Genomic DNA, 15880 nt, shown 5'->3' with positions numbered 1-15880 from the left:
GGTCTCCCACATTGTAGGCAGATGCTTTACCATCTAAGCTACCAGGGAAGTCCCACAAGCCAAAGGAGGTACTCAGTAAATGCCTGAGTTTGAATCTTTTAGGTGGCATTTGGGCAACAAACCCTGATGCAGCCTTTCTCTGCTTCATTTGAAAATATCTATGAAGGTGCAAGAAAAAAGCATAAACTTGTGCTGACTTAAACAATTGAGATGACATTCAACTAGAAAAACTAGAATTGACACTCTTAGGGAGAATCTGGGAAGGTTTTACAGAATCAAAAAGATTAAATGTATTTAATAACTTGTTTGAGAAATATAATGTCTGACATATGAACAAAATAAACCATCAGCCTTGCAAAAGTTGGGACCTCTCCACTTCCTGGTCCCTAGCTTAAAAATGCAAGGTCCCTTTAAGCCTAAAAACAGAGCAGTCATCCCTCTACTCTAATGCTGATGGTTAAGGTTTTTTGTTTTGTTTTGCTTTGCTTTTTGGAAGCAGCCAGTGCACTTAGTTTCCCAGAACTCTTCCACAACCCAGACCTTATCTTCCCTTTCAGTTCAGTCCATTAGAAAACTGCCAACCCAAGTAGCCAGCTGGGCTGGAAGGCTGATTTAGGATGTATGCTGATGGGCTGCAGTCTGAGGACCCTGAATCGAACTCTCTTAGTGGGGCAGAGATAGAGAAACTCTGTGAATTTGACAGAGGCGGGTAGCTTTACATGTCTGTCATCTGCTCTAGGGTCAGAAAGCCAGGCAGTGGTCATCCCCCTCAGGCCAACAAAGCTACACAAAATAAAAACTGCTAGACTCTGGGAATTGGCAACTAGCTAAAGATCTGAAGAGGCAAACCCAAGTTACAGTGAGTGAGGCTGAGAGTAAATCATGTGTATAGTGTGCTGGGAAATACTGAATATGTATAGTGCCCTAGTAAAAGTGAATTAAAAAAATAGTAATAAAGTGAGTCCCTTAGGAAAAACATGTTGCATATAAAGTAAAAGAAATACCATTTTGAATGCTTAAGGGAAAGGCCTCTTAAAAATTACTTACTACTGAAACCAAAGAGAATATTTTAAAACTTCTCGGCATATTCAATAGGATTTTTTTTCAAAGCACATCTCTGTGAAAGAGGGCAGAAACTTATTAGAAAAAAGTGAGTTCAGATAGAGAGCCAATGGAATGAGAAAACAAAGGAAATAATAAAGACAACTGAAAATATAGTAGCAAGATTAAAACCTACATTGAAGATTTGAATGCAAAATTCATAATTTGTACTAAAAAAATAAGATCAGAGCTGTCACAAAGCAACATGTGCTTTAAATGTATTAGAAAAAATTTTTGATTGTAAGGCTTATTGTAAGGATTGTATGGCTTATTTTGTTTCTAATTTCAACAGTGCTTAGATCAAAGATGGGCACTGAATAATTGCCTTCTGGTTAAGCAATTATTGCAGCCTTCACTTGCCAAGGGAGGAAGGAACCGTGACCTGCCAAGGTCACAACACCAAGAAGCAGCAGAGCTTAGATGAAAACAGGAATCCCAGCTTTTAGGATGCACACCCATGTGCTGTGTGCTATGCCTAGTCGCTCAGTCATGTATTGGAGAAGGAAATGGCAACCCCCTCCAGTGTTCTTGCCTGGAGAATCCCAGGGACGGGGGAGCCTGGTGGGCTGCCGTCTATGGGGTCGCACAGAGTCGGACATGACTGAAGTGACTTAGCAGCAACAGCAGCATGTCCAACTCTTTGCGACCCCATGGACACTGGTCTACCAGGTTCCTCTGTCCATGGGGCTTCTCCAGGCAAGAATACTAGAGTCGGTTGCCATGCCCTCCTCCAGGGGATCTTCCCAACCCAGGTCTCCTGCATTGCAGGAGGATTCTTTATTTTCTGAGCCTAAGGGAAGCCTATCAGGGAAGCCTGAGAATGCTGGAGTGGGTAACCTATCCCGAGACTTCCTTAACTCATACCTCTGGACTTCATGGGATGCACTGACTATAAAAAGGAGTCCCCAGAGCTCTATCATGCATGATTTCACACTGAAATCTATTTCACTCAGTCAATGTCACCTCCTATCTGACCACTAGCCTTCTTGCTTGTTCTCCCATTTTTCCCCTTACCCTGATTCTTGGATTTAAGCTCTAACCCTATCTTTCCTCAATAATAGTCCTGTTTTTCTTTCCACCCTCACTGACTCAGATTTCAGAAGTAATCACCACTCCTGGTTTGACCTGACTCTAAACCCTTCCACTTTAGGTGCCTACCCTCTTAAATAGAACAGGGTAAAACTCAGGAATCCTTCCATGAAGCTTGATAGGAATCACTTTCTTTTATTCTGGTAAGAGTTGGCTTCCTGCCATGTTACTAGCTGTTTCATTTCTCCTTCAGTGATGCAGGATTGACCTGTGGCACTGGATTCAAAAGAGCGATGGTTAGAGGGTGGGCAACTTAATAGTATGCTTGAACCGAGTAGCCACCTATGTAAATATTTCTCCTTGCCACTTGATAAATGAGGCATGGAGAGGTAAGGGTCATGCATCTGATGTTTGAAAGGAGGCTGGGTAACAGCAGTCAACATCAAAACGTTTAACACCAATGATTCTAGGTTCTTTAAAAACAAAAACAATACTTTTTAAAGAGGTATGATGTGGTCATGTGGTCATAGAGATGAAGCTAAATACCACCAGTAATGGTTGTGTGTCTTAGATAGTAGACGTATGTGTGATTTTTATTTTGAATGATTGGTTGGATAGCTTTTAGTCAAGTGAAAATTGGTTGGATAGCTTTTACTCAAGTGAAACAATAAAGTGAGCCCAGGATTTGAAGTCAGACGTAGCTTGAAAATGTGCCAGCTGTGTGTGACCTCTGAGGTTAGCTCTGTGAGGTCTGTCTGCCTGTCAGTAAGCAGGGGCAGCAGAGGCTTCCTTGCAGGGTCATTGTCAGAATCAAATGGAGAGACTGTCACACAGCAGACAGACAGCAACGGCAGCTACTTTTGAACTGTAGGTCCTGCTTAGTGGCCCTTACTTGCATGTTTACAAGATGGCCTTTGAATCCCAGGCAGCTGGTCACAAGCCATCCACTTTAGGCTCAGAACAGATGGTACCTACCAGCCACCAAGGCCTCCAGCCACAAACAATCAGCTAGAGAAACTAAATAATCACTTGGTCCATCACAGGAACCATGTTTCGTACAAGGTTAGAGATTCGCCTTCTCTTTCCCAGGTTGCACTAGTGCTAAAGAATCCACTTGCCAATGCCACAGACGTAAGAGACGTGGGTTCCATCCCTGAGGTCTTCCCAGGGGATCCTGGAATGGCTACCCACTCCAGTATTCTTGCCTGGAAAATCCCCTGGGCTGAGGAGCCTGGTGGGCCACAGTCCATGGGGTCACAAAGATTCGGACACAACTGAGTGACTGAGAACACTTCACACTTGAGTATTTAAATTATCAGCCCTCAGTTTCATCATCAATATGATAGGAAACTCCCCTTTGCTGTGCCTTAGTTGTAAAAGAGTCCTTGCCTCCTTGTGTACACAACCAGTGTTTATTCTCAAATCAATATGCCCTCTTTGTTATGGTGGGTTTTAAAAAAATTCCTTTCCTGAAACGCCCACTCAGAGAAGTAAATTACCTCAGAGACATACCGGGAGGTGAGAACACACCACATTCACCAATTGGCTGAAACGTGTTTTCCCTGCTTCATTTTGCAAGTACAACACTACCCAGAACGGAAAGTTATTTTCTGGTTCTTTGAAGAGCTGTGATTTCTAACATAAGGCCATATGCTGCTCAAACTGCTGGAGAGGTTGAGCGCTGTTCCAAGGGCTCTTCAAAACAAGCACAGTGCAACGTGCGTGTGGAAAACTAGGAGGGAGTCAGGAAAGAAGCACTATGAGATCTTAGCCAGTTCCCAGAGGACTGACTCCCAGCTAGAGACGGACATGGCTGAACAGAGTCAGATGTGGGGAAGTCAGCAATTCTGGTGAGTGTGTGTAGAGAAACCAGAGGCTGTATCCCTGTGGCTTCGCCTGATTGGGAGATAGATGATCGAGTTGGAAGCTCATGGACCAATTAAGCAGCGTTTGAATGATATATTTGTAAGCCTTGGAAACACGTGGACTCTTTGACATGAGTTTATTGATTTTTTTGGTTCTGATTTAATATTGTTTTATGTACCATTCTTTCACATATTGTTTTTGCCTATGAAAAAATTGACTCTTATAATGAAGTTTAATATCTTCAGTATCATTTAACTGGTTTTCAGATAATGTATTTTTTTTATTAAAGCAACTAATTTAGCAGCTAGTATGATGATTTGTAATAGGTGCTTTTTTTTTCAGGAATCATGACCTACCAAGCACCATGATAGATGCCTTCCAAGCATCATCACCAGCTTTCTTTATAACCCTGCAAGACAGTATTATTACCGCATTGAAAACAGTGGAGAAATTGAGGGTCAGAGAGTCTAAGTAATTCACTCAGGGAAGAAAAGACCAGAAGTAGTAGTAGAACCCAGTCAGTTCAAACCGAGGTCACTGACATTCTCAAATGAAAAATTAAATCTTTGTATTTTTGGCATTCCTTTTGTTCTGTTTTCAATCTGTCTGAAATATTTCTCCCTTAGTTTAGTGATTTTTTTTTTTAATTGCAGTATAGAATCAGTCTTTTCTTAGTGCTTTTTATCTTCCCTGTATGCACCAAATGACAAAACTGGGGCTAGGGGGCAGTGTGGATTGTGAACAGGATCCTTTCTCAAGATAGTGTATCATGATAAAAGATTGAGGAGTAAATCAGGTGGAAATCTGCCAGGAAGACCTAAGAGATGAATAATGGGAAATAATTAAGGCCAGAGGACCCAGGATGGGATCCAAGTTGTGTGTAAATCCAAGACAGGGTTATATGACAGCAAATGTGAACCAGGACTGTTGACCAAAACAGCCTTGTTAAGTGCATATTAAAATATATGATTATTTTAGATTTAGATTTTTTAGACTTAGGTTTAGCACATCAGAAGCAAGGCAGATGAAGGTGTGAAGTACCTGGTACATCTGTGCTGTGCTGTGCTAGGTCGCTTCAGTCATGTCCAACTCTTTGAGGTCCTATGAACCGTAGCCTGCCAGGCTCCTCTGTCCATGGAATTCTCCATGCAAGAATACAGGAGTGGGTTGCCACTTCCTACTCCACCTGGTACATCTGGGAAACAGCAAATGGACTAGTGTTCTTGGTATAGAGTTCACCAACAAAATAGGATGTGAAGGAGAATGTCAGTCCGTTCTCCCATTGTCATATGTGTATTAGTTGTCCATTGCTTCTGGAATAAATTACCACAAGCCTAGTGGCTTAAATGTATTTTTTATATTTATTTGTAAATGATTTATCTAACGTTGGCTCTGCTGGGTCTTCGTTGCTACGCACGCACTTTCTCTAGTTGTGGCGAGTGGGGCTCCCCTTTGCTGTGTTCAGGCTTCTCATGGTGGTGGCTTCTCTTGTTGCTCAGGCCTCAGTGGTTGAGGTGCACAGGCTTAGTTGCTCCATGGTATGTGGAATCTTTCCAGACAACGTATCAAACCCTTGTCTCCTGCGTTGGCAGGCAGATTCTTAACCACTGGTCCACAAGGGAAGTTCAAGGCTTAAATTTATTATCTCACAGTTATGTAGGTCAGAAGCCCAGGCTGGCCCAACTGGTTTCTCTGCTCCTGTTTTCACAAGACCAGAACTAAGGGAGGTTCTGGGAATAATCTGCTATCAAATCCTTCAAGTTGTTGGCCAAACTCAGCTCTGTGCAGTTGTAAGACAGAGGTGCCTGTTTCCAACATAGCTGTTAGCTAGGGATCCTCAGGTTTGAGAGGCCACATGAATGCCTTGGCTCATCATCCTCTTTCTCCATCTTCAGAGCCAGCAATGGCAGATCAAGTCCTTCCCATGTTTTGAATCTCTCTAATTTCCACTTCTACCTCATCTCTCCTACATTATTCTACTGTATCTCTTGACTGACTCTTCTGTCTTCCTCTTCTGTCTTTAATAGCTCACAGGATTACATTGGGCCCAAATGGATAATCCAGGGTAATATCCCTATTTTAAGATCAACTGGCTAGTAACCAGTTCCATCTGCAAAAGCCCGTTATAGCAGTGCCCAAATTAGTGTTTGGTAGGGTAGTCAGGGGAGAAGGCAATGGCACCCCACTCCAGTACTCTTTCCTGGAAAAGTCTCATGGACCGAGGAGCCTGGTGGGCTGCAGTCCATGGGGTCACTAAGAGTCAGACATGACTGAGCAACTTCATTTTCACTTTTCACTTTCATGCATTGGAGAAGGAAATGGCAACCCACTCCAGTGCTCTTACCTGGAGAATCCCAGGGACGGGGGAGCCTGGTGGGCTGCCATCTGGGGTCACACAGGATCAGACATGACTGAAGTGACTTAGCAGCAGCAGCAGGATAGTCAGGGGATGTTAACCTAAATTTGGCCTATCACATTGTGTTAATACATTTATATGCATTTCCCATTTCTGGATGAGTTTTTGACAATGCCAAGTGTTGGTCTCCATCCCCGATACTGATAACCTATAAATATTTTGGGGAAATTTTATCTCCCTTTCTCTTCCAGGCTGCTGACTATCTGAGACCTGTTCTCCAATCTCTGGCCTCTCTCCAGAGGTTTACCGGACATCTTTCTCTGATCCTCCTTATTTCCTTGCTATATGCCCATCATCTCCTTCATTACTGACTGAACAGCAGAGCGTTTCTTATTCCTTTGTGTTCTGAAAAGTTTTCAGTCAATTCCCTTGAGCCTTGGATACTCCATCAAACTCTGATGACCCTAGAAAATCTTATGACAAAGAATCTCGTTTTCTTGTCTTTCATAATGTTTAGAAACCCCTTGAGCTCTATTTCTAAGCATTTTTTTTTCTTACCAATATACATAATCACTTAATTTTTTGAACAACTAAGAAGGGAAAAACTTAGCTAACTAAATTACTAATAGACCTTTGTTTATAATCTCAACTACTCTGTGGCCTATGGACCTATAATTGACATAACCAAGGTTTAGGGCAGTTGTTCCTACAATTTATCATGCATTCAGGCCTTGCTAAAAATGCAGATTGCTGGGCCCCCACCAAAAGCTCAGTAACTAGAAGTTGGATCACAGGAAATCTGCCTTTAACTCAGACCTCAGGAAAGCGTTAAGAGAGAAGCCCAAGTTCACACAGCTGCCTGGGGGGTACAGGATTTCAGCTGAAGTCTAGGGTGAAGATCATGTGTCTTTCCTTTCACAGAATGAACGGAAGTGTGTAGGTTGATAAGGACTAAGGCTTCTCCAAGAAGTCCTTGAAAGTGAGTCTTCCACTGTCCTATTGCTGGCCGCTCATCGGGGCACCCTGCTTCTCCACACTCCTGGACATCTCACATGATCCTGATCTGACACCCAGCACTCTTTCTGCTCTGCCTTCCCCACCCTATACCACTACTGGTCTTCAGTCCCCATCGCTGATACCCTGGGAGTACCCACAGCATGTTGCAGGAGATCTTTTGTTTCTATATCCCAATTAGTGAATGAGATTGAGCCGCTCATGTAATTCAGAAGAACAGAAGTGAACATTTATTAAGAGAAAAGGGAAGAGTATGAACATTTATTAAGCGCTATAAGTGTCTAGCTCTTGTCGATTTGGTACAGCTTGCATAAAAGGTTAGATGCTTTGCAAATGATAACTCATTTAATTATTAAATACCTTGAGGTATTATTATTCTTATTTTACAGAATTTAAAAAACTGAGGCTCAGACAACAAAATTCACAATTGTCCTGCCGTCAATCAGAGAGAACATCTTACTCCAAAGTGTATCGTCTTTCTTTCACCTTTATAAATCCCAATAGTATTTACATAAATGTTTTATAATCGTACCTAGGAGGTTGAAATTATCCATTGCAGTTCACGTCTCTTTGGCCACCATATGCCTCTAAATATTAATTATGAATGTTTTCTGTTACAGTCTTCATTTCACAATAGTCAAAATAAATAAAATATGCTTACCATTGGAACTTTCCATGGGGGTTTCCCCACTCATTTCACTATCTCCCAAGCATTTGAAACAGGCACATGTGCATCTATAAACAGATTCCTTCCAGTTATGCTTCCTTTTCATATCTTCTTACTGATGGAGCCATTCAGCCTTCAGCCAAGAGTATCAGCTCCTCTGGCCTGTTCCAGCTTTCTGGCTGGTTGCAAAGCTGTGCCTCCCCCAGGACATCCTGGCATCTCCAGGGCTCTGACACCTCTTGCCATGATAGCTCCATGAGGGTCCTCTGTAGCCTCCTGAGTGGTCCACATGACAGACACACCTTAGAAAGTTCCATCTTGGGTTGACTGTCATTTGATTTTTGTCAAGATGAGGCTGGGATGCCTGATACTTGAGGGAGAATCAAATGATTATCTGTTCTTCTACTGTCTCCATTGGCAAATAAGGTGAGATGTCAAGAAAGCAGGGACCCTGGGCCATAGTAATTTCACAGTTTAGAGAGAAGTGTCTTTCACTGAGTCACATTTCAACTCATGTCTCTGGTATTAGTGGTGAGGGAATGTTGGAAATAGCCATGGGAGAACCATTATTGCTTATTACTCCCTTTTGATACTGAAGGCCTTCCATATGATGGTCCATGTAATAAATTCCTCCCCAGGAATAATTTTGTCTCTCTTGAAGAGTGATATGTTTTATTTGTCATAAATGAAAGGCTGTGCCATCCATCATGTTTCTTTTTTTGCCATAGCTACTAGTAAACCAGCTCAAGAGTTAAATTTAGTACTCATTTACCTTGATCATCTCATTCTCCGTTTCTGAAGAAAAGAAACTATCTTCTCTTTTCTTCCCTATGATTTCTGAGCTTTGAAAACACTCAGAATTTAGAGAAGGGTTCATCGTATCTTTTTGTTTGAATATAAATACATTGGGGAAATTCTCCTGAATAGTTGCTGGGATTAAGAAAACTCAATCTAGTGGTATTTTAGTCCTCCTCTCTCATGGGTTCTTACTAATTGAGAAGAGTATCAGAACCAGTTACATTGTCAATGTTATTATACAGAGCCCTAATAAATTAATAGGAAAATGGTCTATATAAAAAGTCAAAACCCTCCATCACAGTTTATCCACATGTGGCATTCAGGACCCTCCTGTGGATGGATGTTGATCTGCCAAACAGACTCGTACCCAACCACATGGAGGACCATGGTCTGATTCACACCTCACTGATAGCCAGCGAGAGGAAGCTAAAGGTAGACTACCTATTGGACTGACTCTGAAAGAGAGCTCTAAACTGTGGCCCAATAACTTTTCCTACCCTGTTGAGGTCAGGCCAGTTGTGAAGAAGAGAGAAAGAGAGACCACTTATGACTTGTGATCTTTACCAAGCACCACTGCACTCCCTGGGGCTGGTGTTCACAGAGGGTGTTTGGCTGAGGGGCCTTAGGGCAGGGCTGAAATCCTGTCCACTCTGCTCCTTTTTATAATTCACTCTTCTCGATGGAATGTCTTGCATTTAGTCCACCTAGCAGGAGCACCGTTTTCTAAATCACACAACAGCCCCATATAACCTACAGGGTCACTTCTTCTGCTTCCCAGGTGGTGCAGTGATTAAGAATCTGCCTCCAATGCAGGAGACACGAGTTTAATCTCTGGGTCAGGAAGATTCCCCTGGAGTAGGAAATAGCAACCCAGGTGGTTCAGATGGTAAAGAATCTGCCTGCAGTGCAGGAGACCCTGGTTTGATTCCCGGGTTGGAAAGATCCCCTGGAGAAGAGAATGGCTATCCACACCAGTATTCTTGGGGCTGCCCAGGTGTCTCAGACAGTAAGGAGTCTGCCTGCAATGAGGGTTCTGCTGGCAGAATCTTCCTGCAGACTGGGTTTGATTCCTGAGTCAGGAAGATCCCCTGGAGGAGGGAATGGTTACCCAATCCAGTATTCTTGCCTGGAGAATTCCAAAGGAGACTGGCAAGCTACAGTTCATGGGGTTTCAAAGAGCCAGACATGACTGAGCAACTTAATACTTTAACTTACTTTCTTTTACTGCAGTCTCATAGAAATCACTTCTCTGATGAGGAAGAGAAAGTGTGGAGGTTCGGGGAGGGGGAAGAGCATGGGGTAAGCAACTATTAAGTGATGGTCCAGTGTTTTTCTTTCTTGGGGTGTGGAGAAAATATACCCACTCCACCTCTGTGAATTTATGAGGGGCTGAGGGAATAGATACTGTCTTTACTGGTGGCTCAGACAGGAAAGAATCTTCCTGCAGTGCAAGAGACCCAGGTTTGATCCCTCTATTGGGAAGACCTCCTGGAGAAGGGAATGGCTACCCACTCCAGTGTTCTCGCCTGGAGAATTCCATGGTCAGAGGAGCCTGGTGGGCTATAGTCCGTGGTGTCCTAAAGAGTCAGACATGACAGGAACAACTAACATTTTTGCTTTTTTTTTCACTTTTATAATTGTATATGACAGAGAGGGATAGGATGTTAGAAGAGAGAATGGCATTCATAAAGAAAAAGGAGCACTGAAGCACCACACATTCACCAAGTGTTAGCTTAGTGCTGCTGTGTACCAGGTCAATGGCAGGCATGGGAGGTACTGTGGTGAGTAACACAGAGTCTGTCAGAACACCTGGGTTCTGGCTTCCATGAACCTCTGGATTCTCTTAAGCAAACTGCTTTCTCCTCTGTGTCATAAACCTCTATGTTATCAGTGTGGTTCATGTTCTCCTAGTTCCAACATTCTTACTGCATATTTAGGCCTCTGGAGAACTTTCTGAGAGATGTTCCTTCCGAGTTCTTGGCTGGAGAATATGTACCCCAAGAGCTCCTTTCTGGTTTCTCCTTCAAACCTCCCATGCTCCTTTGTGTTCATATCAACACCACTACTATCATTGAGTGGCTTCATAATCTGCCCTCTATCAGCAGGTAGCTCTACTGAATTCAGGAATACCCACTTTAGCAGACTTAGATGAGTAATCAGAACAGCTGGGTGACTTCCCTGGTGGTCCAGTGGTTAAGACCCTGTGCTTCCACTGCAGGGGACGTGAGTTAGATCCCTGGTCAGGGAATTAGATCCCACAGGCTATGCAGCCAAAAAGTTAAAATATAAATAAATAAATAAGCATGTGCATGTGCCGTGTGCTCAGTCGTGTCTCGCTTTTTGCAACCCCACCGAATGCAGCCTGACAGGCTTCTGTTGTCCGTGGGATTCTCCAGGCAGGGATACTGTAGTGGGTTGTCATTTCCTACTTCAGGGAATCTTCCTGATCCAGGGATCGAACCCACACCTCCTATATCTCCTGCATTCCAGGCGAATTCTTTACCCACTCAGCTATCAGCAACCCACCCCCCCCCCCCAAAAAAAAAAACAGCCGGAACACAGGATGTTAAGTGAGAATAGAAAAGATGAGACACTGGGGAAGAGAGCGGGATTGACCATGGGCAGAATCACTCACAGAAGACAGGGAAGGTGTTTCTGCTTCAGACTGAAGGCAATGGGGGCAGAATTTTTCACATGATCAGTTTACTTTTGAGAATAAGCACTAGCTCCCTTGTAGAGAGGAGCAAGCCCCATTGGAAACAAGGAGATTTGATCAGGAGCTATTTCAGCAATCAGGAAGAATGTGCGGAAGGACCTGGATTAAGGAAGTGACTGACAAGATGAAGAGAGGGGATGGATTCAAAATAAATTTGGGAGCTCAAATGTACAAGACTTGGAGACTGATTAAACACAAGAAGGGAGAGGGAAGTCAGGGGAAAGTGCTCCCAGGTTTCTGGTTTGAGTAGTGGAGGGATATCTGTGCCCTGTAACAGGCCAAGGCTGACGCCTTAATCCTGGCCGGAGGTGGAATCTGGAGAAAATGATAAATGGGGCTGGAGCGATTGAAGGACAGAGACCTGGGTAGACCACTAGGCTCCCCCGTTTTAGTGCAGGCTGCATGTCACCACTTCATTGAACTCAGAAATGTAAATACTGTTGCTGCTGCTGCTGCTTCTAAGTCGCTTTAGTCATGTCCGACTCTGTGCAACCCCATAGACGGCAGCCCACCAGGCTCCCCTGTCCCTGGGATTCTCCAGGCAAGAACACTGGAGTGGGTTGCCATTTCCTTCTCCAATGCATGAAAGTGAAAAGTGAAAGTGAAGTCGCTCAGTCATGTCCGACTCTTAGCGACCCCATGGCCCTCAGCCTACCAGGCTCCTCCATCCATGGGATTTTCCAGGCAGGAGTACTGGATGTAAATTAATTTTGTCATGAAAATCTGAAGTGAACTGTGGCACTGATGCCCACCAGCTTCGGACTAGACTTAAAGAAACCGGCAGTCTTCACCCTCTAGAAATGTCCCAAGAGAACACCTTCACAAATGGGAGACATGAAAGTGAGACCATGAACAAGTCTTGAAACTACCCAAATCCAGTAACCTGTTGTCCTGGAACCTCTCAGAAATTTACATGCTCCATAAAAAAGCATGTGGTTTGGATTGACTTTAATTGAATTCCCTTGCAAACCACAGATTCTAAGTTATCCCCTAGTAGGTATAACATTCAGAGAAGGCAATGGCACCCCACTCCAGTACTCTTGCCTGGGAAATCCCATGGATGGAGAAGCCTGGTAGGCTGCAATCCATGGGGTCGAGAAGAGTCAGACATGACTGAACGACTTCACTTTCACTTTCATGCATTGGAGAAGGAAATGGCAACCCACTCCAGTGTTCTTGCCTGGAGAATCCTAGGGACGGGGGAGCCTGGTAGGCTGCCATCTATGGGGTCGCACAGAGTCGGACATGACTGACGCGACTTAGCAGCAGCAGCAGCAGCAGGTATAACATTTATAGGAGACATGTTAGTTTACTCTGAATACCCCACTGATTTCTAACAGTAGCAGAACTCAGAATAAGATCATCTTTTACTAGAATGCCAGAGCTACATGTTGATTTCTGTAAGCCAAAGAAAATAGGTGTTGGTAATAAAAGAATAATGTTTTCAGATAAGAAGAAAAATATTTAATTCATTCCATGCTAATAAATATCAAACACAATCTCCTAAGAAAAACCACACACAATCTCCTTATACTGTTTGGTTTGTTTTTCTCTAATCCAACGCAAGGCATTTTCTTTGGGGGAAGAAAGAATACTTTTTCCAGGTCTGGAGATTAAACAATTTAGTAGTCGCTTCACGTTCAGCTTACAAAAAGGGGATTTGCATATGAACTTGCTTCGGCAAGAAAACACATCTGAGCGTGTTTCATGGGAACTATCTCTAACCATGGCTCCATCTTTTCTTTTCTTCATCCCTATAGGTCACTGGATTGAAACTATCTCAGGACCTCGATGATCTTGCCATTCTCTACCTGGCCACAGTTCAAGCTATTGCTGTAAGACACTTGAATGCCATTTTTAAAGAGATTTAGGTCTATTGATAAAGTTGAGACTGCATATCCCCCAGGATACATCATATGCTGTTGTGACAGAGATTCTAGGGAGCTTGCCAAAAATAGATGCTTGTCCAGAAGGAAATTCTGAAGATCTTTATCTACTTTACTAATAGCTTCACATAGCTGAGAACTAAAAGGAGTTAAAATCTTAGAACATCTTACCTACCATTTATCTACTTTGTCTTCTAAGTTCAATTAAATAGAAGCAAGCAAGCAGATGCCATGTTCTTGTGCATTAAGAAGAGCTGGCATTAAGAATGTCCAGATTTATAAAATATGTGATATTGTTCACTTTACAAAAGCATCCAGTCCGGGGTTCCTTTAAATAGTAAGCTTCCTTGGAACATGAAAATGTTTGTTTTTATAATTAGGTGCTTAAACGAAAGCATTGGATGGTTAGGGAAGGAGAAAGGGGAGAATTCAGTGTTAGGAACTCCTAAACTGAAGATCAACCAGAAATGAAAACAAGTTTTTAGAAGGTCAAGCATCACTGTCTAAGGACTCATTGTCTAGAGGTGATCTGTGAGTGAGCTACAGGAGGGCTCTAAACCCTGAAATAACATGAAAGATTGCATGTATGTGCATGTTAGAAAGTGCATTTGAAGGGAGTGAGTCATGGCTTTCAGGATCTCAGAGCTGGTAGGAACTCCAAAATAACAATAATCCAGTGAGGCTTAGTTGCTCTGCTCTGGAAAGGGAGTTGGAGACTAAAGGAAAGGAGAATCAGTTCCCTGAATTCTGAGTCATAGTTTATTTTTCATAAATATACCTACTTAAGCAAAGTACTTTTATTTATTCATGCTATATAGATATAACTATATGCTATTCAAATACTCTGTTCTCCACATGCCACTTTCATATCCTCATTGGTTTAAAGAATAGAATTACATACATAGTTTCTATATGTCCATATCATCAACTAAAGTACTTTCCTTTTGTTTGGATTTACCCAGGTACCACATACATACAATAAAAGAGCCGAGTTGGCCAACACAATTAAATAATCCTTTTTAGCTTATAAACAAGTTCATCTAGAAACAACTTACTGAAGCAACTGTCTTATTGATATAAGAGCTTGTCCAGTCCAGTAATACCAGTCAGCCTGCTTTATTTATGGCAACTTGGTTTAAAAAAAAAAAAAAAGGATAGTTCTGACATCTCTCAAAATGGCAAGAGTGACTAGTATGAAAAGATGAAAAAATGGAGAACAGAAATATGCATCAGTAGTAAAGGTAGTTATTTAGTGATCTTGCTTTATAGTAAAGATAATAATAATAAATGATACAGGTTTGAGATATTATGTACCAGATAGTAGGCTAAATATTTTACATACATTATATGACTTTACCTTATGAGGGAGGAATTATAATCCCTGTTCCAAAGATTAGAATCTAAGCCTAAGTGAGGTTAATTAACTTGCTCAGTTTCATACCGCTAGTAAGTGGCAGAACTGGGATTTAAACCCACAGATTTGTAAAATAAACCTGGGTACACAGTGTATTGAGGAGCTTTTATTTTCTGATGTTAATGTGTGGAAAGTCTTATAGTGGAATGAATCACAGGCATTAAAATGAATAATCTAGGAAAATATCAGAGCTGCATGAGGCTCATCCTTCTGAGTCCCTGCTAAGAGGGAAACATGAAGAAGGAGGCCACCCAGGATGAGCCAAGGGTCACCATCATCTGATGATCATCCCTGTTCCCTCTCACTGATGCCCACTGCCTGTGCCAGGCACCAAACAGGGTACCTTACCCACAGTGAGTAACCCTGTAAGTAGGTGGGCTTGTCTCATTTTACAGACAGGGAACACTGCTTGCCAAGGTCAAACAGCTAGTGCATGGCAGAGTCAGAATCTGAACCTCTGTCCTTCTGCTCTCTGGCTTTTGCTCTTTCATGTTACCATGCTACCATTGCTCTTGGATCAGTTTGTAAAAGCTACGTGATTGAAATAAGCCTTCAGGCATTCCCAAGAACAGTTTTGGTTTGACACATTTTAGAAAACATCATTAATCTGGCCAGGATTGTCCCACAGAGTCCCCTTCCTGGTAAGAACAGTGTAGCAGAAATCCAAGAATGTACAATGCAGGCCATGGGTGGGGGAAGGCTGGGGCGGGGGAAGCCAGCTACATTTTCCCGAACACCACACACTTGGCAAATCACTTTTGTTTGTAATAGGTCGTACATGTATTAAAAGCTATCATATTTATTCTCTCCATTGTTTTAATGACCTTTATAGCACCACAAAGGAAAGGCAATTGAAGACAGATTTTTCAATAAGGCTATGTTGTGCAGTCCATTGAACTGTGAGGAGTTCGGTCTGTTTTGCAAAAGTATCTGGGTGTTCTGATCTTTTAGTTCATTTGTGTGTTTTAATGTGCATTTTAATGAGCATTCTAATACCAGAGATTTTCCCATGATGTTCAAAAAAATGTGTTCA

The 15880-nt window shown here is 42.5% G+C and overlaps 1 protein-coding gene across 9 annotated transcripts in view; it reads left to right on the top strand.

Annotated features, from left to right (window-relative positions):
* FGGY (FGGY carbohydrate kinase domain containing) overlaps positions 1-15880 on the top strand; it is a 504128-nt gene that overhangs the window by 385489 nt on the left and 102759 nt on the right. For all 9 annotated transcript variants that reach the window (XM_027537095.1, XM_027537097.1, XM_027537099.1 and 6 more), the window contains one exon: positions 13308-13382. In XM_027537095.1, coding sequence (XP_027392896.1) covers positions 13308-13382 — 75 coding nt within the window. The remainder of the gene's footprint in view (positions 1-13307; positions 13383-15880) is intronic.

The sequence above is a fragment of the Bos indicus x Bos taurus genome, chromosome 3 (genome assembly GCF_003369695.1).
Source record: "Bos indicus x Bos taurus breed Angus x Brahman F1 hybrid chromosome 3, Bos_hybrid_MaternalHap_v2.0, whole genome shotgun sequence".
In the NCBI taxonomy this organism is placed as follows: Eukaryota; Metazoa; Chordata; class Mammalia; order Artiodactyla; family Bovidae; genus Bos; species Bos indicus x Bos taurus.
Note: the sequence above shows the minus strand (reverse complement) of the source record. Positions and strands in the feature narration are given on the sequence as shown.